At 42.7% G+C, this 25387-nt stretch overlaps 2 protein-coding genes across 16 annotated transcripts in view; one reads left to right on the top strand and one right to left on the bottom strand.

Moving 5' to 3' along the window:
* LOC140495521 (teneurin-3) overlaps positions 1–25387 on the top strand; it is a 2480372-nt gene that overhangs the window by 1656170 nt on the left and 798815 nt on the right. For 12 of the 15 annotated variants that reach the window (XM_072594600.1, XM_072594605.1, XM_072594604.1 and 9 more), the window contains exon 1: positions 566–748. The exons of 1 other annotated variant lie outside the window; for it this stretch is intronic. The gene's annotated coding sequence lies outside the window, so the exon portion shown is untranslated. Of the gene's footprint in view, positions 1–565; positions 749–25387 lie in introns of those variants that run through there. 2 more of the 15 variants (XM_072594614.1, XM_072594639.1) reach the window with 1 other exon arrangement.
* On the bottom strand, positions 676–25246 carry LOC140492243 (uncharacterized). Its single transcript, XM_072591162.1, has 5 exons — positions 25159–25246; positions 21219–21299; positions 18123–18179; positions 1800–2427; positions 676–1423 (listed from the first exon to the last, which is right to left on the bottom strand). The coding sequence occupies exons 1-5, from the start codon at positions 25244–25246 to the stop codon at positions 676–678; spliced, it is 1602 nt and encodes a 533-aa protein (XP_072447263.1).

The following is a 25387-nucleotide window of genomic DNA, read 5'->3' on the forward strand; positions in this document are numbered from 1 at the left end:
TCAGGTTTCTATCGATACCAGTGATGAGAGATCTTGGGCGCGGGAGGCCGAGGAACATCACCCAGCCATTTCTTCGGGAAGTGGGAACGGGTTCCTCGCAACTCTCACCAGTTGAGCTTGGGAAAGCGGTAGCTGTTTGCAGCGCGGAGCAGACTGTGAATGGGGAGGTTTTCCCTGCAGTCCCGCGTAAACCCCATCAAACAGCAATAAATAAGACTTTACTGGGTACCATTGGGGCTGGCACACAAGGGTTAACCAGAGCAGGGCGCTGCATAACATTGACCTGCCAGAAATGAACACACACATACTATATATATATATAATAGATATTTTATTTACATATATATTCGGTGTTGTTAGTAATTAGATGCATCCTATCGCACGGCAGCTTCAGAAAACAAGTGAAAAGCCATTATTCACCAGCAAGTTTATTTATGGCTGACCCCTTAAATCATTGCATCGTAGATGCACTGATTGGACACAGCATGAAAGGACGGGCGCTCTGCATCAGCTTAGGCAGGGAGAGGAGGGGAGGAGGGGGGTGGGGGCATGTGTGCGTGTGGAAGCTCGCCGCCCGCTCTCACAGTCAAACCGACAACGCCGAGAACCCAGAGAGAGGGAGAGAGAAGAGCCGCCTTCAGCATCCCGTCTCCAGCCGCCCCGTGCAGGGCTTGTTCAGGGCAGCCGCTGGCCATGAGGGGCATTGTGTCCGGGCTCCAGGGGAAGCCGGCTCTCCCCAGCTGCTGAGGTAAGGTCAGTGTTGCGGCGCCGGGCCATGTGTACGCTTGTCAGAGAAACAGGGATCAGCCGCCGCCAGGCTTCCCCCCCACCCCACCCCCCCTCCCCCATACACACAGCGCAGCGATCTGCTCTCCCTGTCTGTGTGTGTGTGTGTGTGTCCCTTGTCTCTGACTGCATCGGCCCTGAGGGTGCATCCTTCAAGCAACAGTCTGGGGATCTGCGAAGTTTAATTTTCTGTGGCGCGCATTGTTTGGGTTTTTTGAAGTAAGCGTTCGCAGTTCCTGCTGTAACAAGCGTTTTAAGACGAGTCTGGAGCGTGCTCGCTTGCTGAACAGGAGTGGAAGTTGCGAGACTTTTAATCATTTTACAAACTTTTCTGTGTGTGTGTGTGTGTCTTTCTGTCCTCCCTCTCCCGTGGCTCTTTGTGTGGGATTGACGGCTCTGAACCGTGTGATGTGAGGAGAGTTTCTCACCAGCAAACCTGCCGCCTTGTGCAGGCTGACAGGAGACCGTGCAATTGAAGAATTGGCTTTTCTTTTGAGAGAAAAAAAAGACATTTTCTTCTCGTTGCCCAATGTCGCAGGCGATGCCGGGGTGCAGTGTGATCTCTCCATCAGCTGCCTCGGGAATCGCTCGGACATGTTCTGTGCCACCAACTTGATTCCTCCTGGTGTGTCTGTATCTGTGTGTGATTCAGAAACTGACCGGTAGTTTTACACAGTTAAGGCAGGGACGCGCAAAGGGCTGCTTGTCTTGTTTTGATTCTTTAAGGGAAACAGTTGAATTGTTTTGACGGTATCTGGGGTCACTGGGCTGGGAGTGGCGGGGGGGGGGGGGTGTACACATGTGACGCTTGCAGTTCCTTTCACCAGCACCTTCAAAGTATGGGAAACGACAATAACAAAACGACAGGAGTAAGTCCCCTGCTCACCCGTTACTGATTCATTCTCTGAAGAATGGTTTGCGTGATAAGAGATAGATAAACACCTCTGGCTTTTGGGGAGAGTTGTAGCGCTTGGGCACCCGTTCAGCTGAAGTTTGCAAATGCAAGCCGGTACCTGGGCAGATTCCGAAGTGTTGCATGCGGCCCCTTCCGATTGCATTTCCCGTTGCTCGCTGGATGAGAGAGCCGGGTGTTCCAGCAGCAATGCGCGGACACACACAGGGAACAGGGCCGCCTCACCAGAGAAAGGGACAACAGATCACATGCACAATGGACCCTCTCTCTCTCTCTCTCTCTCTGCTCGGTCTGTGGAAATGTGGCTCCAGCCACATTGTTGAGTTTGCAAGAGTGTGCATCGCTCACAACGATCGGGATTGATGGGAATCTGACTATGGGGTGGACACTGAACTGATCTCTCTCATGATTTGGAGATGAGCGCCGTGCCTTGTATAAGTCAGTCCGTGGACTCCTCACTTTTGGCTTTAAGATGGAGGCACGATGCCATCTCTCCTGATTCCATTCCTCAGCATCTGACAAAACATTTCGAAATCTCGGGGTTTCTTTTTGTTGTTTAGTTTCCTTTCCCGCCTCTCGCTTATTCACCACGAAGGCTGCAGGTTTAATTCGAATTCTCCGAGTTAGACTTTTACTTTCTTCCACCACCCTCAACTTATAAATTACATAGAGAAACTGCACTTTTTGAATGTAATCCTCAGTTTCCCATCTCACTTCTTGACTCCAAGCTTACTGAACAAACTACGTCCTCCCCAATTTGAGTGTAACAACTCACTGACGGAAGCAGTCACAACTACTCACATTCGGGTTTAAGAGTAAGGCAGTCCAGTCCAACATACAAACCGTGTTTTTTTTCAACAACTGCCCACATTCGCTGTCTCAGGTGTAAACATCCCCCTCCCTCCCCCCCCCCATCTACAACATAGTCGTCCAACAGGTTAGTGAGATGTGTGTGAGCCAGACTTCCAAGGGATGTGGTGGGAGAGAGGGAGAGATCAGATCAGCTGGCTGAAAGGTAGCTATGGGTGGGGACTTAAAAGTTTTGGACAAGCCAGGAGACATTGACTGATTGACTGTTGTTGTTGTCAGGGTTGGGGGGTCAGTGCTGGGGCGAGGTTACTAGTAAACTGAAGCAGGCTTGCCAAAACTGATCAAAACTAGCGGGTAGTTTCTGAGGCCTTTGCAAATTCAGAGAGCTGATTTCACCCACCGCCCTTTGTGACAGCTTTCAGCGCTGCAATCACCTGCCACTTTGTTTCTCTTGACTCAGTTAAAAATCACACAACGCCAGGTTATGGTTGGACTATAACCTGGTGTGTGATTTTTCACTTTGTCCACCCAGACCAACACCGGCTCTTCCACATCATTTCTCTAAACTGAAAAGGCCCGCCCACCCCAAGCTGATTGTGATAGTGCTGGTCATTTTTAAAACGCCTTTTGAGAATACAACCGGAAACAAAAATAAAGCTATACAACGGGCAGTACAAAGTGAAAGTTCAGAAGTTTGGAACCCAGAGACGTGTTGGGTGATAAAAGGGATAAATGCTAATAAGGAATATAGGATACATATGAGGTGTCAGACGGCATCTGCGAACAAATGACATAAGGCGGAATTTTGTGTTTCTTAAAGTAATCAATCACAAGATGTCTTTTACTAAATGAGGAGAATGGTAAAAATTAGGTGATTAAAATTCTGAACACAGATTCCCAGTTTAAAAAGTCCTGAAGCACCTTGATGTTTTAAACGAGATTAGGTCTCCTGATGTCAGGAAATACCGTGCAAATGCATGTAAGTTTCTTAATTAATGTAGGAAAAAAGAGAGTAAGTTGGGAAAAGGAACTTCTTTTTGGTTCAGTTTCTAAACTTAAGTTTGAAAGAAAATAACTGAAGGATTTTGTCGCTTTCCCAAACGTTTTAACATGTAAATATTGTGCACTACAGACTTTCTGATGGCCAGTTTTTATTTTCTTAGGTTTCTGTGCTTTTTGTAGTCATTTCCTGGAGGTAGTAAATGTAATCTGAGCTTTCTGTCTTTGATCAAAATCAGTATAAAATTGCAGTTTCTGAAATATATTTGACAGTGTTGCTACTTGAGATGAATTGGGGCAATGCAGCAAGAAACAGCTCACCTCACACTGCGCCAGACAGCTCTGTCAACACCAAACTGAAGGGGAAGTGTGAGGTGCAAAGTTTTGTCTATGATAAAGTTGACCTTGTTGTTATTTCCAAGCAAGAATTTGCAGCATTGATTAGGGTATTTTACAAGTTTGCTCACGTTGCAGGCTATGAATTGTTGTAAATGGATCACATCTATTAGCTATGAACATAATAATTTGGGAATGAATTTCAAGTTGAATATGTTATGTCGTAGCATGGGGACAGATTTTCTGTCACATTCATTGGAGTGTAGTGCTGGAGGGTTATTTTGGGTGAAACTATCCTTTTTGCACAAACGGATGAGGCAAAAGGCATTGAGTAAAGATTTAGATGTGATTGTCTGAAGTCATAAGAACAGACAGCAAGAGTAAGTCAATCATTCCACAGAACTCTACGTATCTTCCAATTGCACATCTTGACAACGAGGTACCCTGCAGAGAAGGTGGGAGGGAGAGGGTGCCTTTGTAGGTGTTACTCTCTATCATAGTATCACAGTTTCACTGTTGAATGAAGGCAGAACTCTCAAGTTAATAATGTTTGCTGGCAGCCTGTGTGCCGAAGGGGATTCGAATTGTTGTGGGTAATGGTGAGTAGTGAGTCGAGGTTGTCTCCTGACTGAAATGTCGACAAAGTGAAGGGCAGGCGATCCAATCTGTTTGTCCCCAATTACCCTACTAAATGTGGTAATGCTGCTGCTATCTTTTATTTTTCACGGAACATGAGGATAAGCCAATGTTTCTTTTGTATGTGTACATTAACGTAAAATGAAATTTTTCAGTCTTTTGTGAGATCTTTGGCAAAAATAATTGAATCTGCAAGCATCATTTTTATTGTATAAATTTAGTGAGATATAGCTGAGATAAGTTACTTTGAGTTAAGAATTATACTACTCGCACAATTTTTTCTTTGTAGATTTTAATACCACTTCATGACTTAGTGGGGGTATGTTAGATTAAATGTTACGCTACCAAACAGTATAGATCTTGAAAATCCTCAGGCTTCATCCTTTTTCGATTCTGAGTGCAATGGTTTCAACTAGCAAAAGGGTAAATACTTCATTGACTTGCAATTGGCCAAACTAGGGTGGGGAGAAATTCTTTGAAAATATCTTGTCTCTGTTGGCTAGTCAGTGAACTGTTTGTGGGCATTGTGCAAGGGCAAGGATTGGGCTCAGCTGTGTTGCCCTTTATTGTCTATTAATTTGCCAGCACTCACTGCCCACTCTCAAGCACAGCTACTCGGTAAAAGTGCAAGCAGACTACTGTACAGGAATGATGATTGACAACAAGATTTCTATCAACGTGTATGTAAAATCTGAATTTCAGGCATATGGTAACAAACATGTACCGCATAAAACAAAGCATCCTTACTGGTCTGTGAAAACTGAAATTTATACAACAATTAAAAAAGCAGACAATAAAAACATAGCATGCAGTAAGGTATGGTGATGTTTTGAAAGGAATTTTCACGCTAACCTGATATATGAAGCATTAACAGCAAATTTTGGGTTTATATTTGACTTGAAGAAGGAATAGAATTGGAGGAATAAAATTAGTCAGTTTTTCTGTGTGAAATTTTGGTATGTGGCTTTTCAGATAGACTAGTAATTGATCCATGTACAAAGAAATACTGCAGCTGTAAAGTCTCTCTCCATTGCACAGCGAGCCAGGAGAATAGAGATTTCAATTAAAAGGTGAAAGGTTTGCCCATCATTACTGACATAATGTGCAGTAAGATTGTGCACTGGCTTCTTAACTCTTGGAGTAATGAAATTTCTTTGCATCTCACAGTGCCTTCAAATCACTTTATATTTTATTGCTGCAACATGAAAATAAGTGTTAGTGTCGCATCGAGGGAAAATACTTTAACAATTCTTTCCTCATGGTGTGCTGGCTTCAGATAAAATGCAGAAACACCATTGTATGAAAAAGAAGCAACTTTTATCGAAAATGTTTGTTGAAAATAAGTAAATCATCAAAATTCAGCCCCGAACTTCATATAATTATCTAAAAGTCTTTAATTTATGACTTTTTTCTGTAAACAACATCTCTAGTAAATTTACTCGACTTTCATCTTTCCTGTGCATGTAGCTGAAATTTACAATGTAATGCTTAACATGCCTGATGACCATGAGCATTTTTCACAAAATGTTGCTGTATTTTGCAGTGTTGTTATTATTGTATGAGCTTTAATTGGCGGTTTACATTTCAATTTTTATAGACCAGTTTTGATGCTTTGTTTGATAGCTTGCCCATTTTCTGTCACATGCCGAAAATTTAGGTTTTGTCTGCGCATTAATAGAAATCTGATTCACAAACCACCACCCCATTCTTTCATTCTGAGTTGTTTCATTCTGTATCCTTGCTTATAATGAAGATTAATGGTTTTGTGCACAGAAATGCTTTGGAGGGCTGCGTTCATTGTGAATGCTGAGTGCTATACTTGTAATCAATTTCAAATGAGCTCCTCTGTTATTCGTCAGTCTCTATCCAAACCGGTGTTATTAGGCTGTATTAACCTTGTTGATGATTGATTGAAGCACTTCTGCATATTAAGCTGGCATTTGTTGGAGAAGGAGCACAGGAGATGGTGAAGAGGATTTCTATGTTTTGTAGCAAGTTGCCATTGTTTTTAGCTTGTTCGCTCCTAAAAGTTTTACAATTCAGCGTAAATGGGAATTAGATAAGGCCAGCACCGAGTCTTTGTGAAAGGTCTATTTTTAATCCTGAGTGGTGTTGTGATGCAAGCAGATGGTTCTTGTAATAGCAGCTAATGGCAAGAGAATGAATTTAGCTGTTAAAAAGGAAAGTGGCAGGGAATGGATGGAGCGAAAGGTTAGAATACTACCCTTTCACCTCTGAGACCTGAATTCAAATCGAGGCAATTGAACGGATAAAGGCCTCTTTCTGACATAAAGAAACCTTAGTAAATTTTATTTGAGTGGTTTCATTTCTGATTCTAGTGGCTGTGAAACACTCTTGAATTTGTTGCTGAGTTTGACGGTCTTATTTAAACTGTTTTTGTTTCGGCATCATTTTAATTCCAAAGCTCCCTGATTGGGTTCCATGAACCGCTCCAACTGATAAATTACTGTATTCCAGATCTCTTCATCCAGTTTCCTATTTGACTGATGAATTAAACAATGTTGATAGAGAACGGCATCAGAGGGCATGAAGGGTGTTAGGTGTAGAAGGTGCATTAGAGAATATAGTCTGCTTTGTTTTTGAGGTCAGACAACCAAAGAAGTGTGGGGAGCTTGGCTCTGTAAATGTGTGTGGTATCTTACCCGAGGGATAGTTGATGTTGAAACTGAGGAAAAATGTGACAAAATGATCTTAATTTCCTAGAATTAACATGTTCCACCGCAAGTGACACAAAACATGCTTTATCTGCCGCAAAACACACTTTGTGCCTTTTTAAATTTAGCATGAAGGTGGATATGTTTGCAATTTCATTACACTAATTAGTCCTAAAGTGGAGTGGAGAAATATAATCAGTGTGTAAAGCATTCATTATTTTCACAGTATATTTCAAAGCACAACTGTTGTATTAAAAAGGATGACTGAAGGTCAGCTGGTAGATTTACCCTGAAATCCTGAGTTCCAGTATTTGTCCTGACAGCTGTACTGACTATTCTTGCACTCAGTTCAGTATTAAAACGGTTAATTCATGCTACTGAATCTTGTTTTGCCTCTTCCTTAACAAACCATTGTGTGTGCCAGATGAATGATTGAAGGGAGAACCATGTCCAATCTGTAAAACCTGATCCCAAAAAGTTCAAGCCATCATTCCATTATGCTGTATACTTTTAACCATAGCTTCTGGTACACACTGCAAGCGATTGCTTGTGTACGTTCTGAGTGCATTTGTGCACCAAATATTTTTTAATGGATCTGTCTTTGCCAATAATTACTTTTATCTGGGATCTTTTTCTGGTCCAATTTGAAGCTTTAAATACCTAAAGCAGACCGACATTGGATAGCAACAAGACATGGAGCAAGCAGCCACAGGGCAGCGGTTAAAATGAAGGTGGGCAGCCTGAATGTCTTTATTTCTTTTGGACTATTTTGCACTATTCATTGGCGTGTATTTTGTCAGCTGCTGTGAATTAATCTGTTCTATTTGATTTAGCACCTTTGCAGAGAGAAAAAAAGCTGACTTTTTTCCCCAAGAAAATAAAATCTCTTTTATGTGTCGGGGATTAAAAGTATTTTATATCTAATGTGAAGACGCTTGCCAAGAATGTTTTATTGGTGACTGACTTGACCCTCAACTTTCTTATTGCTCTTTGTTGGAGCTCTCAGTTTTCTTGAAAGAAACTGGGTGATACAGAGAGAGTAACTTTTCTATGAGAGGGGTAATGCTTTTCAACTTGTTTCTAACTTCAGCAGTTTAATTAACTTCACAAAGTGCTCCAGAGGTAACTGAGTTTTAAAATTAATTTCTATTACCTGGGTATTTACTTTTTGTTTCACAATCCTTTTTCACTTTACAATAATTTTACAGTAAAATAAATTCAGTAAAACTACCGTCAGTAAAAGTTCAGTGATTTTGCTGATTTTGGGCAATTTGTGCTGGTAGATTCTAATAATATAGCCACCCTGGTTTCTGTTGTGATTATTCATTTTCTTCCTCAGGTGAGAGCTCCTTGTTTCTTGTCAGTATTTTCTCCCCTTAAGCTGTCCTTAAACTGCCTCCCACAACATGTGTAAGCGGGCAGTCTAGCACCCCACTCCTGCTCCTTTCACAAATCTACCTCTTCAACAAACTGTTGGCCATTTGCGCTAAGGGATTCTGATGTGTCATGATTCTTTGAGCTATTTTACTGTGTTAAATGCAAGTTGTAGTTGTTCAACTGGCAGGAAAATGTTTTTGGACATTGTGAAGTATTGGACAAATGCAAGTCTTTTTTAACTTTACTAAAGGATAACTGTTTTAGATAGTCCAACGGTCATCAATACATCTACAGTTTTACTCATTCATTTTTGCTGAAATCAAACTTTTGATTTTAGTGTTTGGTTTTGTTTCCCTTTTAACTTGTGTCATTTTCTTTTCTTTTACCAGCAATTTATACAAGTAACCATTACTCCTGTTGTAGTTAAAGTGTGTGCCATTATTTGCTTCCATTTGGGGTGTGTGGAGGAACGATCAGAGCTAAAATAGGCTTAATGCATATCAAATTTGGTCTGCACCATTGAATTTTGCATCAGATAAACCTGCATAGTGTTCGTGAGGAATGTGATTTCTTTGATGATCATTGCTTACTGTTGAGGTGCACCTTTTTTTCTCACAGTGTCCCGATTATTCCTCAGCAACATGTCTCAGAATCAAAGCCTTTGGATTTGTTAAGAGCATTGTCATTACAACCAAAAATTAATATTTTGTCCTCGTCCATGGGATGTAGGCCAGTTGTTAATTTGGTTGAGTCCTAATTCATAAATTTAGATATCTCTAATCAACCTGTTCAGACATGCTATAAGACATGCTATAAGATGCTATAGTGGGCGGCACGGTGGCACAGTGGTTAGCACTGCTGCCTCACAGCGCCAGAGACCCGGGTTCAATTCCCACCTCAGGCGACTGACTGTGTGGAGTTTGCACGTTCTCCCCGTGTCTGCGTGGGTTTCCTCCGGGTGCTCCGGTTTCCTCTCACAGTCCAAAGATGTGCAGGTCAGGTGAATTGGCCATGCTAAATTGCCTATAGTGTTAGGTAAGGGGTAGATATAGATGTAGGGGTATGGGTGGGTTACGCTTTGGCGGGGCGGTGTGGACTTGTTGGGCCGAAGGGCCTGTTTCCACACTGTAAGTAATCTAAAAAAAAACCTCTGGAGCAGGTAAGGTATGAACTCAAGCTCTCAGGCCCAAAAGTGGGCATATTCCCACTGCACCACAAGAGTCCTCAAGCCAGCACTTATTCCCAATAGGAGTCAACCACATTGTTGTTGGTCTGGAGTCAATTATAGGTCAGTCTACATAAGGATGGCAGATGGTAAGACATTAGTGAATCAGGTAGATTTTAAACAAACACCAACCGTGACATTTAGCTTGTGAGTCGGCTAACATTTCATTGAATTGAAATATCGCCATCTGCCCTGGTGTGTTTGAAACCATGTCCTTTAGGGCATTAGAATCATAGAATCCCAACAATGTAGAAACAGGTCATTTGGCTCAATAGGTCCATAGCAACTTTCCAAAGAGCATCCCATTCAGACCCACCTGCACCCCCCCCCCCCCCCCCATAACCTGCATTTCCATTAGCTAATCCACCCAACCTTCACATCCCTGGACACTATGGTCAATTTAGCATGGCCAATCCAATTAACCTGCACATCTTTGGACTGTGGGAGGAAACCGGAGCACCCGGAGGAAACCTGAGCAGACACGGGGAGAACGTGCAAACTCCGCACAGTAAACCCAGCTCCCTGGTGCTGTGAGGCAGCTGTGCTAACCACTGAGCCACTATGCCTCCAGAGTTTCTGAATTCGCTTGCCCAGTGATATTACCAGCTCCCTCTAGATACTGTTGTGTTTTCTTCCTTTAGTAGTTCAAGTGATTTTGGTTCCAGGATTTCTTTGCATGATGTCAAATTGCCAACTCCCTGCTATGATAAAGTTAGTTTCAAAAATAGACAAAGCAATGCAGTGTGGAAGTTCTCTGTTTTTTAAATAAGAGATGAAAAGGAAAAATTACCTTTGTGTACAAATTCAATGCCAATTAGTCTCTGTGGGAAAGTCTGGTTAAAAATAAGTTCTCTTGCCATTATAAATTTACTATTGACTCTTGTTTGTTTAACACTGTGGTAGACAGAGTTTTGCTATCTCAGGGAATTGAGGGAGAAGGGAATGGGCAGGAAAATAGATCTGAAGCTCAAGATAAGCCGTGAAGGTGTCTAATGGCATAGTCAGCTCGATGCACTGTACGATCCATATTCACTCCTGTTCTCGCGCTTTGTTCTTCCTAATGTCTTTTGAGACATCTTTATGGTCTTATATTTTGTTTTAACCTGAAATTTTCTGTGCTCTGAACAAACATTCTGACTGGAATGTGAAACACACGAACCTGTTCTCAGTTTGATTTTCTCTGATGATACTTGATGGCAAACCTCAGGTTCTTTTTCACTACACCCACCAGGCTGGTTGGGTGGGTTGGAGTTCAGGTCAGGTGTAGGGGAAGTGAGTTTCTGTAAATTCAGGTGGGTTCCCAGACCACCTCCTTCCCATTCACCTCAACCTGATTGAAACCAAATGCCGAAATTGGCAGCCTGCCTATCACATTTAATGACATAATGAGTATTACTCCACTCGCTTCAAAAAAACAGTTGACATGGTCAGGTAGGTCCGAATGGACAAGCCATTTTTTTAAAGCCCTTGAAACAATGGGAAGGAAGTGGTAGGGAACTATGTTTGGGGGATGTTCTTCATGCATCAGGGGAAACCACTGTATTGATTGATTGATTGATTGATTGATTTATTGTCAGATATACCAAAGTACAGTGAAAAGCTTTGTTTCTGAGCAGTACAGGCAGATCATAGTAAGCAAGGATATATGGTTCAAAAAGACTTAGAGGCATACAGATTACATTGCACATGCCGTGCGGTAGGCAAGATCAGCATTAGCGAGATCAGTATTACTTGAGGCTGGAGAGCTCATTCATCAGACTAATAACAGCAGGGAAGAAGCTGTTCCTGAACCTGCTGGTGCGTGTGTTCAGGCTTCTGTATCTTCTGCCTGATGGAAGGGGTTGTAGGAGATCATTACTGGGGTGCGATGGATCTTTGATGATGGTAGCCTTTCCACAGCAGCGAACCATGTCAATGATGTCCATGGATGGCAGGATGGCTTCCGTGTTGGTCTGGGCTGTGCACACCAACTTCTGTAGTTTCTTATGGTCCTGTGCAAAGCAGTTGCTGTATAGACCATTATGCACCCAGACAGTATGCTCTCAATGGTGCATCTGTCGAAGTTGGTTACGGTCCTTATGGTCATACTAAATTTCCTGATTCGCCTGAGGTAGAAAAGGTGTTGTGCCTTCTTGGCAATCAGCTTACCAAATCTTGTCCTCCTCCCCCTTTGCATCCTCATTCCATGGGTGGAGGAACCACTTGATGTACCTCACTGCAAATCCATTGGGCCTTTCTCATGAAACGGGTTGTGAATTCACCGGTCTCCCACCCAAATGTTTGGCAGTGCCAGGGTCTGCTGGAAATACCAGCCAATCAGATTGACCTGCGGTTCCACAGCAGATGCACTCAGAGGCAGAAGTCTCTGCCTCCATCACTCTGCAGTTGACAGCTGGAAGTCCAGTGACGTCCTGTTGGTAGCACGCTGGCATTACTCCTGGTGGAATGGGGGTGTGTGGGGAAATGGACGAGCAGCTTCACGCCACAACCTTAACCCAAAAGTGGATAAAAAAAGAGCTGACCTCCAGAGGTGAGGTGAAAATGACTGCACTTGACATCAATGCAGCATTTTACCAAGTATGGTATGAAGGAGCCCTCATAAAATGAAGTCTGGAGGAATTTGGCTGAGGAATTGTTGGCTGGAGCCATGCCCAGTGTAAAAAATGATGGTTATGATTGTTGTAAGCTAATTACCTCAGCCTGAGGACATTACTAGAGGGCTTCCTCAGGGCAGTAGGCCCAAGCATTTACAGCCACTTCACAGACTCTCAGAAATGTTGCCGTACAACAGAATGCTGTTCAGCTTGTCATGTCTCTGTCAGCTCTCTGTGGGAGCAATTTACTGAGTGTCATTCCTAACCTTCGCTCCCCAGCTTTGCATATTTTTCCTCTCTCCGGCAATAATCCAATTCCCTCTTCAATACATTGATGGAACTAGCATTTACCACACTGTGAGGCAGTGTCTCACTGCCTGATTTCAGATGCTAACCACCCGCTGTTTGAAAACAATTATTCTTCATGTCGCCATTGCCACTTTCGGCTAGTTGTTTCAGCAGTGGCCTCCTCTCCAGTGATGATTGTCAAAAGATCAATGCCTTTCAGAGTTCCTCAGTGACTGATATGTGGCAGTAATATTCAAGCCACACAAACTCTAGGCAGTGATCATCTCCCACAAGACAGAAGCTAATCATCTGCTCTTGCCAGCCATCACTAGACTAAGGTGCTATCGTCACTGAATTTCCTCAACATCACCATCCTCCAAGTTCCCATGATCAGAAATGTAACTAACCTAGCCACATAACTATTGTCTTGTAAAGTCAATATTTGTCTCACCAAAAGCAATTAAACAGAACTTGTGCTCCGTGAGCCTAACATTTTGAGTGGTGCCTTTCCATGAGCATCTTATTTGAGCTGTTCAGCAATATTGTATATGATAGACATGTGGCAATGGCAAAACCACTTTGGCCGTTGCAACAATTTTAAGAGCAAAATGCCAACATGCACCCAGAATGCAGGATTGTGAACTGGACGTTTGCATTTATGTAAGCATCCAGCATCGTTCATGTGCTGTGGAGTGAGAGACTTCACAATAATCAGAAAACATTCTCATGTTTTCTCTTTATAGTCGTACTTTATAAACAAGCGCAATAAATATGTAAACTCAGTCCAGAAGTGATTTATGAGTACACAAAACCCAATCACATTGTCCGTTATGTTTGATTTAGTAATCATAAAAGCAATTCACCATATTGGCCTGTACTATATTGGCTTGTACCATATGTGGCTGTGGTAAACAGCTTGATGAACAGTGATGCACGCAAACAATATTTTCAGTTGTTACCTTTCCATGAATGACTGGCTCATTGAAAATGCATCCTGCATCAAGGACTCAGTCGAGGAGAGTGTCAAGTCTAAAGTATTTGATTCAATTTATTCTTGGCAATTTCACTGCTGAGTGGCCTGTCCCTTTCATTGTTTTTGACATCAGCGCTTTTTAAAAAATCAACATCTTTTTAAAGGAATTCACAGTGCTATACCTGACATCGAGGAAGTAGGGTGAAGCTGTAATGTCAGATCTCCCCAGCAGTTCAGTGGCAAATTTGGCTGGCTTGTGTGAAGCTTGAGCCATACAGAAGAGAATGGCCACAGGTTTATACCCTGTCTCTATTCAGTTATCTGGCCACACTACTTGCAAAAGTAGAATAGACAATAGACAATAGGTGCAGGAGTAGGCCATTCTGCCCTTCAAGCCTACACCACCATTCAATATGATCATGGCTGATCATCCTTAATCAGTCTCCTGTTCCTACCTTATCTCCATAACCCTTGATTCCACTATCCTTGAGAGCTCTATCCAACTCTTTCTTAAATGAATCCAGAGACAGGGCCTCCACTGCCCCCTGGGGCAGAGCATTGCACATAGCCACCACTCTCTGGGTGAAGAAGTTTCTCCTCTTCTCTGTCCTAAATGGTCTACCCCATATTTATAACCAGTGTCCTCTGGTTCGGCACTCACCCATCAATGGAAACATGTTTCCTGCCTCCAGAGTGTCCAATCCTTTAATAATCTTATATGTCTCAATCAGATCCCCTCTCAGTCTTCTAAACTCCAGGGTATACAAGCCCAGTCGCTCCAGTCTTTCAGTGTAAGGTAATCCCGCCATTCCAGGAATTGACCTTGTGAACCTACGCTGCACTCCCTCAATAGCCAGAATGTCTTTCCTCAAATTTGGAGACCAGAACTGCACCCAATACTCCAGGTGTGGTCTGACCAGAGCCCTGTACAGCTGCAGAAGCACCTCTTTGCTTCTATACTGAATCCCTCTTGTTATGAAGGCCAGCATGCTATTAGCCTTCTTCACTACCTGCTGTACCTGCATGCTTACCATCATTGACTGGTGTACAAGAACACCCAGATCTCTTTGTACTGCCCCTTTACCTAAATTGATTTCATTTAGGTAGTAATCTGCCTTCCTGTTCTTGCCACCAAAGTTGATACATTTATCCACATCAAACTGCAACTGCCATGCATCTGACCACTCACCTAACCTGTCCAGGCCACCCTGTAATCCCCTAACATCCTCCTCACATTTCACCCTGCCACCCAGCTTAGTATCATCAGCAAATTTGCTAATGTTATTACTAATACCATCTTCTATATCATTAATATATATTGTAAAAGGCTGCGGTCCCAGCACTGATCCCTGTGGTACCCCACTGGTCACTGCCTGCCATTCCAAAATGGAGCCGTTTATCACTACTGTTTGTTTCCTGTCACCCAACCAACTTTCAATCTAAGTTAGTACTTTGCCCCCAATACCATGCACCCTAATTTTACTCACTAACCTCCTATGTGGGACTTTATCAAAAGCTTTCTGAAAGTCCAGGTACACTGCATCTACTGGATCTCCCTCGTCCATCTTCAGGGTTACATCCTCAAAAAATTCCAGAAGATGAGTCAAGCATGATTCCCCCTTCATAAATCCATGCTGACTCTGACCTATCCTGTTACTACTATCCAGATGTGTTATAATTTCATCCTTTATAATAGACTCCAGCATCTTTCCCACAACTGAAGTCAGACTACCTGGTCTATAATTTCCTGCTTTCTCTCTCCCACCTTTCTTAAAAAGTGGTACAACATTAGCCACCCTCCAATCCGCAGGAACTGATCCCGAATCTATCGAACTCTGGAAAATAATCACCAACGCATTTCTCGAGCCACCTCCTTCAGTACCCTGGGATGTAGACCATCAGGCCCCGGGGACTTATCAACCTTCAGACCTAACAGTCTCTCCAGCACCAATTCCTGGCAAATATAAATTCCCTTAAGTTCAGGTCCTTCAGCCACTGCTACCTCAGGGAGATTGCTTGTGTCTTCCCCAGTGAACACAGTTCTGAAGTACCAATTCAATTCTTCTGCCATTTCTTTGTTCCTTGTAATATATTCCCCTGTTTCTGTCTTCAAGGGCCCATTTTTTTTCCCTTTCACATACCGAAAAAAGCTTTTACTATCCTCCTTTATATTTTTGGCCAGTTTCCCTTCGTGCCTCATTTTTTATCTGCGTATTTCCTTCTTAGTAATCCTCTGTTATTCTTTAAAAGCTTCCCAGTCCTCTGTTTTCCCACTTATCTTTGCTATGTTATACTTTTTCTCTTTTAACTTTATGTTTCTTAACTTCCCTCTTCAGCCACGGCCACCCATGCCTCCTCCTAGGATCCTTCTTCCTTTTTGGAATGAAATGATCCTGCATCTTCTGCATTATATTCAGAAATATCCGCCATTGTTCCTCCATTGTCATCCCTGCTAAGGTATTGCACCATTGAACTTTGGCCAGCTCCTCCCTCATTGCTCCATAGTTCCCTTTATTCAACAGAAATATTGTCACTTCCGATTGTACCCTCTCCCTCTCAAATTGCAGATTGAAGCTTATTATATTATGGTCACTACTTCCCAATGGCTCCTTCACTTCGAGGTCCCTGATCAATTCTGGTTCGTTGCACAAAACCAGATCCAGAATTGCCTTCTCCCTGGTAGGCTCCAGCACCAGCTGTTCTAAGAATCCATCTCTGAGGCACTCCACAAAGTCTCTTTCTTGAGGTCCAATACCATCCTGATTCTCCCAGTCTACCTGCATGTTGAAATCCCCCATAACAACTGTAGTAACATCTTTGCGACAGGCCAATTTCAGCTCCTTATTCAACTTACATCCGACATCCAGACTACTGTTTGGGGGCCTGTAGATAACTCCCAAGAGGGTCTTTTTACTCTTAGAATTTCTCAGCTCTGTCCATACTGACTCGACATCCCCTGATTCTTGGTCCTCCCGCGCAAGGGACTGAATATCATCCCTTACCAACATGGCCACCCCACCCCCTCTGCCCGTCAGTCTGTCCTTACGATAGCACGTGTAGCCTTGAATATTCATTTCCCAGGCCCTGTCCACTTGAAGCCACGTCTCAATTATCCCCACAATATCATATCTACCAATTTCCAAAAGAGCCTCAAGCTCATCCATCTTATTTCTAATGCTTCGTGCATTCATATATAGTATTTTTAATTTGTTACTGCCCTCACCCTTCCCATCAACTTCTATTTCACTCAACCTTACAGCATGATCCCTTTTTGAGTTTTCTGCTTCATTGATGCAGTTGTCTTTCTTGACTTCCCTTGTTCTGACTTTCCCTTCAATTTCCTTCTTAAACATCCAGTTTGTCCCCTCCCCACCCGCTACTTAGTTTAAACTTAGCTGTGTTGCAGTAGCAAACCTGCCTGCCAGAATGCTGGCCCCTAACCTATTAAGGTGCAAACCGTCTCTTGTAGACTTTATGCTTACCACAAAACATACCCCAGTGATCCAAGAATTGAAATCCTTGCTTCCTGCACCAGTTCCCAAGCCACACGTTCAAGTCCATTATCTCCCTGTTTCAGGCTTCACCAGCCTGAGGAACTGGAAGCAAACCGGAGATAACCACCTTGGACATCCTGCTTTTCAGCCTACTTCCTCGTTCTCTGAAGTCCCGCTGTAGTATGTTCTTCCTCTTCTTCCTGACATCATTTGTGCCGACATGTACCACCACCTCTGGCTCTTCACCTTCGTCCTTAAGGATTTCCTGCACTCTGTCTGTGATGTCTTTAACCCTGGTACCAGAAAGGCAACACACCATCCTTAAGTCCCGTCTCCTGCCACAAAAACCCCGGTCAGTTCCTCTCACTATGGAGTCCCCAATTACCACGGCTCTGTGCGATGTCCGACTCTTCCACTCTGCCTCCACACCAACTTTTGATTGACAGACCTGGCCGCCTCTCGGACTGGCAGTGTCATTGTCTCTACTGTTTCCAAAAGATTCAACTTGTTCCTGACAGGTACTTTCTCCGGGGTCTCTTGCACCTGTCTCCTCTCTGCTTTCCTCATCGTCTGCTCTCTTCTGGTATGGTCGGTGTAATAACCTCGCTGAAGGTCTTGTCCAGAAAGATCTCGTTCTCTCGGATGAGCCGATGGTTCTCGAGTTCTTTCATCAGTGCTGCAATATGCTCTGTCAGTCACTGAATGTGCACATACTTTCCACACTTATACGAGCCAGACGTACCAGAGACGTGGACCTCCCCCATCAACCAAGTCGCACATTGAACCAGCTTGGCAGTCATGTCTTCACCCTCTTCAACTGTGGTGTAATCACTTCACTCAACCTCCTTGTCAAAGACTCCTGAGCTAAAGCCTCACTCTTCACTCCACAGGAACTTCCTTGGACCCTCTTTTTGGGGCAAGTCTGTGGACTTTTAATTTAGGTTAGAGGAGGAGGGAGGCCCTACTTTGTAGGACCTGGGGTCTAGAACACACCCACTCAAACAACAATCACTTACCTTTCCGACCGGCTTTGTGATCCGACTTCACTCCCGCCCAGCTCCCGCCGCTCTCTGCTACAAAAAGCTCGATAACAAAGTGTTAAGTTTGTCTGTTCCTAATGATTGTCATGATTCCTATATGCCGGTGATGGACTGAGATGTACAAAGTTAACAATTACACAACACCAGGTTATAGCCCAACAGGTTTATTTGGAAGCACTAGCTTTCGGAGCTAGTGTGAAGGAGCAGTGCTCCGAAAGCTAGTGTACTTCCAAATAAACCTGCTGGACTATAACCTGGTGTTGTGTAATTTTTAACCTAATGATATCAGTTGACTGCTACTGCAAATAAGTCTTTTAATGTTTATTGATAGATCGGGTTCTGCTACGATTCTCATATGTTCTGCATCCCTGTCTACTTTCAGTCCATCATGGTGACTCTGCCTTAGTTGTACATACCATCCCTCTCGAACTGCCTCCCTAAACTCTTTTGCCTTTCTACATCTCTTTCCTCCCACAAGACATGGTGTAACCACAGCACAGGGATAAATGTACTCTCAGTTATAGAGTCATAGAGATGTACAGCATGGAAACAGACCCTTCAGTCCAACCTGTCCATGCTGACAGATATCCCAACCCAGTGTAGTCCCGCCTGCCAGCACCCAGCCCATATCCCTCCAAACCCTTCCTATTCATATACCCATCCAATTGCCTCTTAAATGTTGCAATTGTACCAGCCTCCACCACTTCCTCTGGCAGCTCATTCAATACATGTACCACCCTCTGCGTGAAAAAGTTGCCCCTTAGGTCTCTTTTATATCTTGCCCCTCTCACCCTAAACCTATGCCCTCTAGTCTGGATTCCCCGACCCCAGGGAAAAGTCTGTCAATTTATCCGATCCATGCCCCTCATAATTTTGTAAACCTCTATCAGGTCACCCCTCAGCCTCCGACACTCCAGGGAAAACAGCCCCAGCCTGTTCAGTCTCTCCCTATAGCTCAAATCCTCCAACCCTGGCAACATCCTTGTAAATCTTTTCTGAACCCTTTCAAGTTTCACAACATCTTTCCGATAGGAAGGAGACCAGAATTGCACGCAATATTCCAACAATGGCCTAACCAATGTCCTGTACAGCCACATCTTGACCTCCCAACTCCTGTACTCAATACTCTGACCAACAAAGGAAAGCATACCAAACACCTTCTTCACTATCCTATCTACCTGTGACTCCACTTTCAAGGAGCTATGAACCTGCACTCCAAGGTCTCTTTGTTCAGCAACACTCCCTAGGACCTTACCATTAAGTGTATAAATCCTGCTAAGATTTGCTTTCCCAAAATGCAGCACCTCGCATTTATCTGAATTAAACTCCATCTGCCACTTCTCAACTCATTGGCCCATCTGGTCCAGATCCTGTTGTAATCTGAGGTAACCCCACTACACCTCCAATTTTGGTGTCATCTACAAACTTACTAACTGTACCTCTTACGCTCGCATCCAAATCATTTATGTAAATGACAAAAAGTAGAGGACCCAGCGCCGATCCTTGTGGCACTCCACTGGTCACAGGCCCCAAGTCTGAAAAACAACCCCCTACCTTCTACCTTTGAGCCAGTTCTGTATCCAAATGGCTAGTTCTCCCTGTATTCCATGAAATCTAACCTGCTGATCAGTCTCCCATGGGGAACCTTGTTGAACGCCTTCCTGAAGTCCATATAGATCACATCTACTGCTCTGCCCTCCTCAACCTTCTTTGTTACTTCTTCAAAAAACTCAATCAAGTTTGTGAGATATGATTTCCCATGCACAAAGTCATGTTGACTATCCCTAATTAGTCCTTGCCTTATCAAATACATGTACATCCTGTTCCTCAGGATTTCCTCCAACAACTTGCCCACCACTGATGCCAGGCTCACCAGTCTATAGTTCCCTGGCTTGTCTTTACCGCCCTTCCCAAACAGTGGCACCACGTTTGCCAACCTCCAGTCTTCCGGCACCTCACATGTGACTATCGATGATACAAATATCTCTGCAAGAGGTCCAGCAATTACTTCTCTAGCTTCCCACAGAGTTCTCAGGTACATCTGATCAGGTCTTGGGGATTTATCCACCTTTAACTGTTTCAAGACATCCAGCACTTCCTCCTCTGTAATCTGGACATTTTGCGAGATGTCACCATCTATTTCCCGACAGTCTGTATCTTCCATACCCTTTTCCACAGTAAATACTGATACAAAATATTCATTTAGTATCTCCCCTATTTTCTGTGGCTCCACACAAAGGCCGCCTTGCTGATCTTTGAGGGGCCCTATTCTCTCCCTAGTTACCCTTTTGTCCTTAATATATTTGTAAAAACCCTTTGGATTCTCCTTAGTTTTATTTGCCAAAGCTATCTCATGTCCCCGTTTTGCCCTCCTGATTTCCCTCTTAAGTATACTCCTACTGCCTTTATACTCTTCTAAGGATTCACTCGATCTATCCTGTCTATACCTGACATATACTTCCTTCTTTTTCTTAACCAAACCCTCAATTTCTTTAGTCATCCAGCATTCCCTATACCTACCAGCCTTCCCTTTCAACCTGACAGGAATATACTTTTTCTGGATTCTTGTTATCTCATTTCTGAAGGCTTCCCATTTTCCAGCTGTCCCTTTACCAGCGAACATCTGCCTCCAATCAGCTTTTGAAAGTTCTTCCCTCATACCGTCAAAAGTTGTAAAAGCAACAGAGAGAAGTGGCCCCACAACTATTGGATTGGATCTAAACTCTGCAGTCTTTCCACATTCTGTTAGAAGTTATGGTGGACAACTAAGAGGTGGACACCACTCAAAAATCCCTATTCTAGAGCTGAAATCAATTTTGGCCAGAGGTACTGAGTGGATAATTGGGCCAGATGTCCCCGCTATCTTCGGTACTGGTCTCCATCCAAATCAATCAATGCAACTGGTATTAAGAAACATCTTACATACTAGAATCTGCACAAACCTTGTGAAACCCCTGAAGACTTCCTAGCCACACTGCTGAAAACGCGCACTGTCGCACCAGCCAAGCTGTTCTAGTAGTGATTCCAAAGTGATAGATGGTGTTATCAACAGTGCTGTCAAGTGACACTTACTCAGCTCACACTCACTGCTGCTCAGTTTGGCTTCTGCCAGGACTGTTGAGCTATAGAGCTCATTACAATCTTCATCCAAACCTGAAAAAAAAGAGCTGAAGTTAAGAAGAAGTAAGGGTTACTATCCTTGACATCAAGGCAGCATCCATTACTGAAGGTGGCATCAAGGAGTCCGAGCAAAATTCAAGTCGGGGGGAAGCTTTCCATTGGCATAGGTTATACTTTGCAAAGATAGTTGTGGTTGTTCGAGGTCAGTCATCTGAGCTCAAGACAATCTCTGTTCGAGTACCTCAGACCAATGTCTGAGGCATAACCATCTTCAGCTGATTCAACAATGATCTTCCCTCCATCATAAGGTCAGAAGTGAGATGATCGCTGATGATTGCAATGTCCAGTACCAGTTACAACTACTTAAATGCTGCAATGCAGGCTTAGATGGTTTTAATAAGACATGCAGAACATTCAGACTTGGATTAATAAGTAGCAAGGCACATTTGTGTCACGTATCTGTTGTGACCATCTCCAAACCGAGAGTATTGACTACCTCCCCATGACATTCAGTCGCATTGTGAAATCCTGCACTATCAACATTCTGCAGGTTATGACAGACCAGAAACTCAATTGAACTAGTCAAATAAATATTGTGGGTACAGAGACGGGTCAGCAGCTTGAAACTCTCAAGAGTGTCTCAGAGAAATGTAGGAAAAGAATCAGGCCCTTCAGCCCATTGAGCTTGTCATGCTACTCTAGGTAATAGATGATTACCTCAGTACAATTTTCCCACGCTCCCCCCATATCTGTTGAAATCATTAGTCTCCAGAAACCTATTGATTTTGATCTGAAACATGCTCAATGATTGAGCTTTCACAGCTCTCTGGGTTAGAGAGATCCAGAGATTTTCAACTCTCAGTGAAGAAATTCCTCATTGTTCCCAATTTTAAAAAATCTTCCCTCCTTATTATCCTACTGTTTCTCTTCATATTCCCACACCTCAAAGCCTACCTGTGACTGACAAGACACACGTCATGGATGTGATAAAATTATCTCCGTTTGCCTGGATTGCTGTACCTCTCGCAATGCTGAAGATGTTTAATGGCTTAAAGACAAAACACTTACTTAATGGAGACCTCATCCACCAGCTACAGTGGCAGCAATGTGTACGATCGACAAGATGCACTGCAGCAATTTACCAAGACTTTTACATCTCTTGAACAAATAAGAAAAGAGTAGTCTCACAGAGACAATCCTTGAATGAACTCATATAAAGAAATACAGTCAATGAAGGAAGTAGAGTTATCTTCCAATAAGTAAGAGGTTAAGGAATTTTAATAGTTTAACTTTTACAAAAGAAAAAGACTAATGACAATTGGTGACAATTCACACCGTGACATGTACAGACTTGTATCTTTACACTTCAATGAGAGTATCCCTGAAAGAAAGTCCTGAAAACTACAAACCAGCATTCCTTTTTCAAACAATTGGAAAAGAACAACAGAAGGCAGAATTTTATGAATTTGCACAGATAAGCCGAGACCACACTCATTTGGAAATTTCTATCCCAAGATCATGTTCAAATGTTAAAATGTAGATTTGTGACAAAGACATGACCACCATACTCCTCACAAAATTGACTTGCCTAGAAATAGAAATCACCATTAAGAATTTAGAATCTCTTAACTTTCAGAAATATAAAAATTACAATCAGAAAAGGTTGCTCTGAGTAAAAATTAATCGTAGTCAAAACCAAATTTGGAATGTAACTGAGGAATCTTAATTACAATTACCATCCCGTAATATAAGAATTATCCATGCAGTCTCAGCATGTACAGGCATTGAGAACAGATGTAACATTCTCAGACTCGCATAATGTGTTTAGGCATCTTTCGTGTCAAGGTAAAGGTTTAATTGCTGAGACACAGGAATGATAGTTATCAATCCGTAACTGCAACAGTCATTTTGTAAACACTTAGTCTTCAGTTGCCAAATTAAGACAAATGCTATTTTAAAAAGTGAAGGACACCCGACTTAAAATATTTTACTGAAACCATAATTAAAATTTAAACTAGATTCTCTGCAAGTGATAAAATTGTATTCTGTCTGTTTTTCTTGTAGCTTAATTAACATTGTAAATGACCGTTTTCCCCGACTTTGAATGCATGTTCATTTCTTAACAGATGTCTGTAACTTTTAGCATGTATGTGATCTTTCAGTTCTTTAATAATCTTCTCTATGCTTTAGAATATCAATTGTCTTACACAGCCTTCTATTTTGCTAACTTCAGACCCAACCATGTGTGCTTTTTAGTGGGGAAGAAATAGCTTACTGCGGAGTAGCTCTTGAATGTTAACAATATTTGAGTTTCGTAATGTGGCTGAAATTTCTGAACAATGCTTTTTGGAGTACAGTAATTTTCTCGCGCTGGCTTCTTTCCTTTTGTGGAGAGACAGATCAGTTTTTAAAATCTATTTATACCTTCTCAAGTGGTATTACAGATGGGAATTGCTGGCTTAGCCAACTATTCCCACATTCCTTGAATAATTTAATAACAATTTGAATCTTTGGGATGCTAAAACTGAAAAGAATCATTTAAAAATGCATAGAAAATGCTGGAGTGATTCTTCAGGTCTGCCAGCATCTGTGGAGAGAGAGAAAACAGGATTAACATTTCAAGTCTGATATGCCACTTTAGACCTGAAAAGGTTGGAGAATTATGGTTTTAATGCTGTTGACAGAGAGCTAGGAGGGATGAGTGAAACATGTCGCGAGAATGCCCTGAGCAAAAAAGAACAAGAATGGTGGTAAAGAAGAGATAGAGATGCATAATAGATGGAAATGATAAATGTGAAAAGAAGAAAATAGATCTGCTCTGATGAGAGAGAAATCAAAAGACACAGCTGGGGTTTGAGATCAAAATGGAGAAGTTCATAGTTTCTTGAAAGTGGAGTCGCAACTGGGTAGGACAGTGAAGATAGTGTTTGGTATGCTTGCCTATATTGGTCATTGTATTGAGTGTAGGAGTTGGAAGGTCATGTTGTGGCTGTACAGGACATTGGCTAGGCCATCTTTGGAATACTGTGTTGAATTCTGGTCTCCTTGCTATAGAAAATATGTTGTTAAACTTGAAAGGGTTCAGAGAAGATTTATAAGGATGTTACCAGAATTAGAGGGTTTGTACAATTGGGAGAGGCTGAATAGACTGGGGCTTTTTTTCCCGAGAGCACCAGAGGCTGAAGGGGGACTTTATAGAGGTTTACAAAATCATGAGGGGCATAGAGCAGGTGAATAGCTAAGATCTTTTCCCCAGGGTAGGGGAGATCAACACTAGAGGGCGTAGGTTTAAGGTGAGAGGGGAAAGATTTGAAAGGGATCTAAGGAGCAACTTTTTCACATGGTGCATGTATCAAACTAGCTGCCAGAGGAAGTGGTGGAGGCTGGTACAATAACAAAATTTAAAAGGGAACTGGATAGATATATGAATAGGAAGGGTTTAGAGCAATCTAGGCCAAATGCTGGCAAATGGGACTAGATTAGTTTAGGATATCAGGTCAGCATGGACTAGTTGGATTGAGGGGTCTGTTTTTGTACTGTACATCTCTATGACTGTATGACTTTATAACAGAGGGCATACTCTGAAGTTATAACTGGGGCCCATGTGAGCCTCATGTCCACACCTTTGACTTGGAGAAAATGGGGTTAGTTTAATTGATGTTGTTCAAAGTGAGAACGATCCCAGTCAAGCAAAGGAGGATGGTGGTGGATGAAGACTGGGCCCCAGTTATAACTGTCTCCTTGTCATGGATATGAAACATTTCTGGTCCTATTCGGGCCCTCACTCACAACTCTTTCTCTGATACATCAATGATGCCATCAGTGCTGCTTGATGCTATGGCCAGAATTGAAAAAAATTCAGCTTTGCTTCTAATTTCCATATTTATCTTACCTTCACCGGATGTACCTCTAACTCTTCCATTTATTTCCTTGACTTCACTGTTTCCGTTTCTGGGAATAGACTGTCCATCAATATCCATTATAAGCCCAACAACTCCCACAGTTACCTTGACTACCCATCCTCAGGCCCTGCTTCCCGAAAGGATTCCATTCATTATCCCAGTTTCTCTGTCACTGCCACATCTGATCTGATAATGCAACCTTCTACTCGGCTGCCTCAG

This window comes from Chiloscyllium punctatum, chromosome 2, assembly GCF_047496795.1.
Source record: "Chiloscyllium punctatum isolate Juve2018m chromosome 2, sChiPun1.3, whole genome shotgun sequence".
In the NCBI taxonomy this organism is placed as follows: Eukaryota; Metazoa; Chordata; class Chondrichthyes; order Orectolobiformes; family Hemiscylliidae; genus Chiloscyllium; species Chiloscyllium punctatum.

Coding starts and splice junctions, on each gene's coding strand:
- LOC140492243 (XM_072591162.1), bottom strand. CDS start 25,246: ATGGATATTGATGGACAGTCTATTCCCAGAAACGGAAACAGTGAAGTC. Junction 21,300..25,158: donor TAGAGGTACATCCGGTGAAG/GTAAGATAAATA, acceptor CTTTTTTTTCAG/GTTTGGATGAAGATTGTAAT. Junction 1,424..1,799: donor ACACTTCGGAATCTGCCCAG/GTACCGGCTTGC, acceptor AATCACACACAG/ATACAGACACACCAGGAGGA.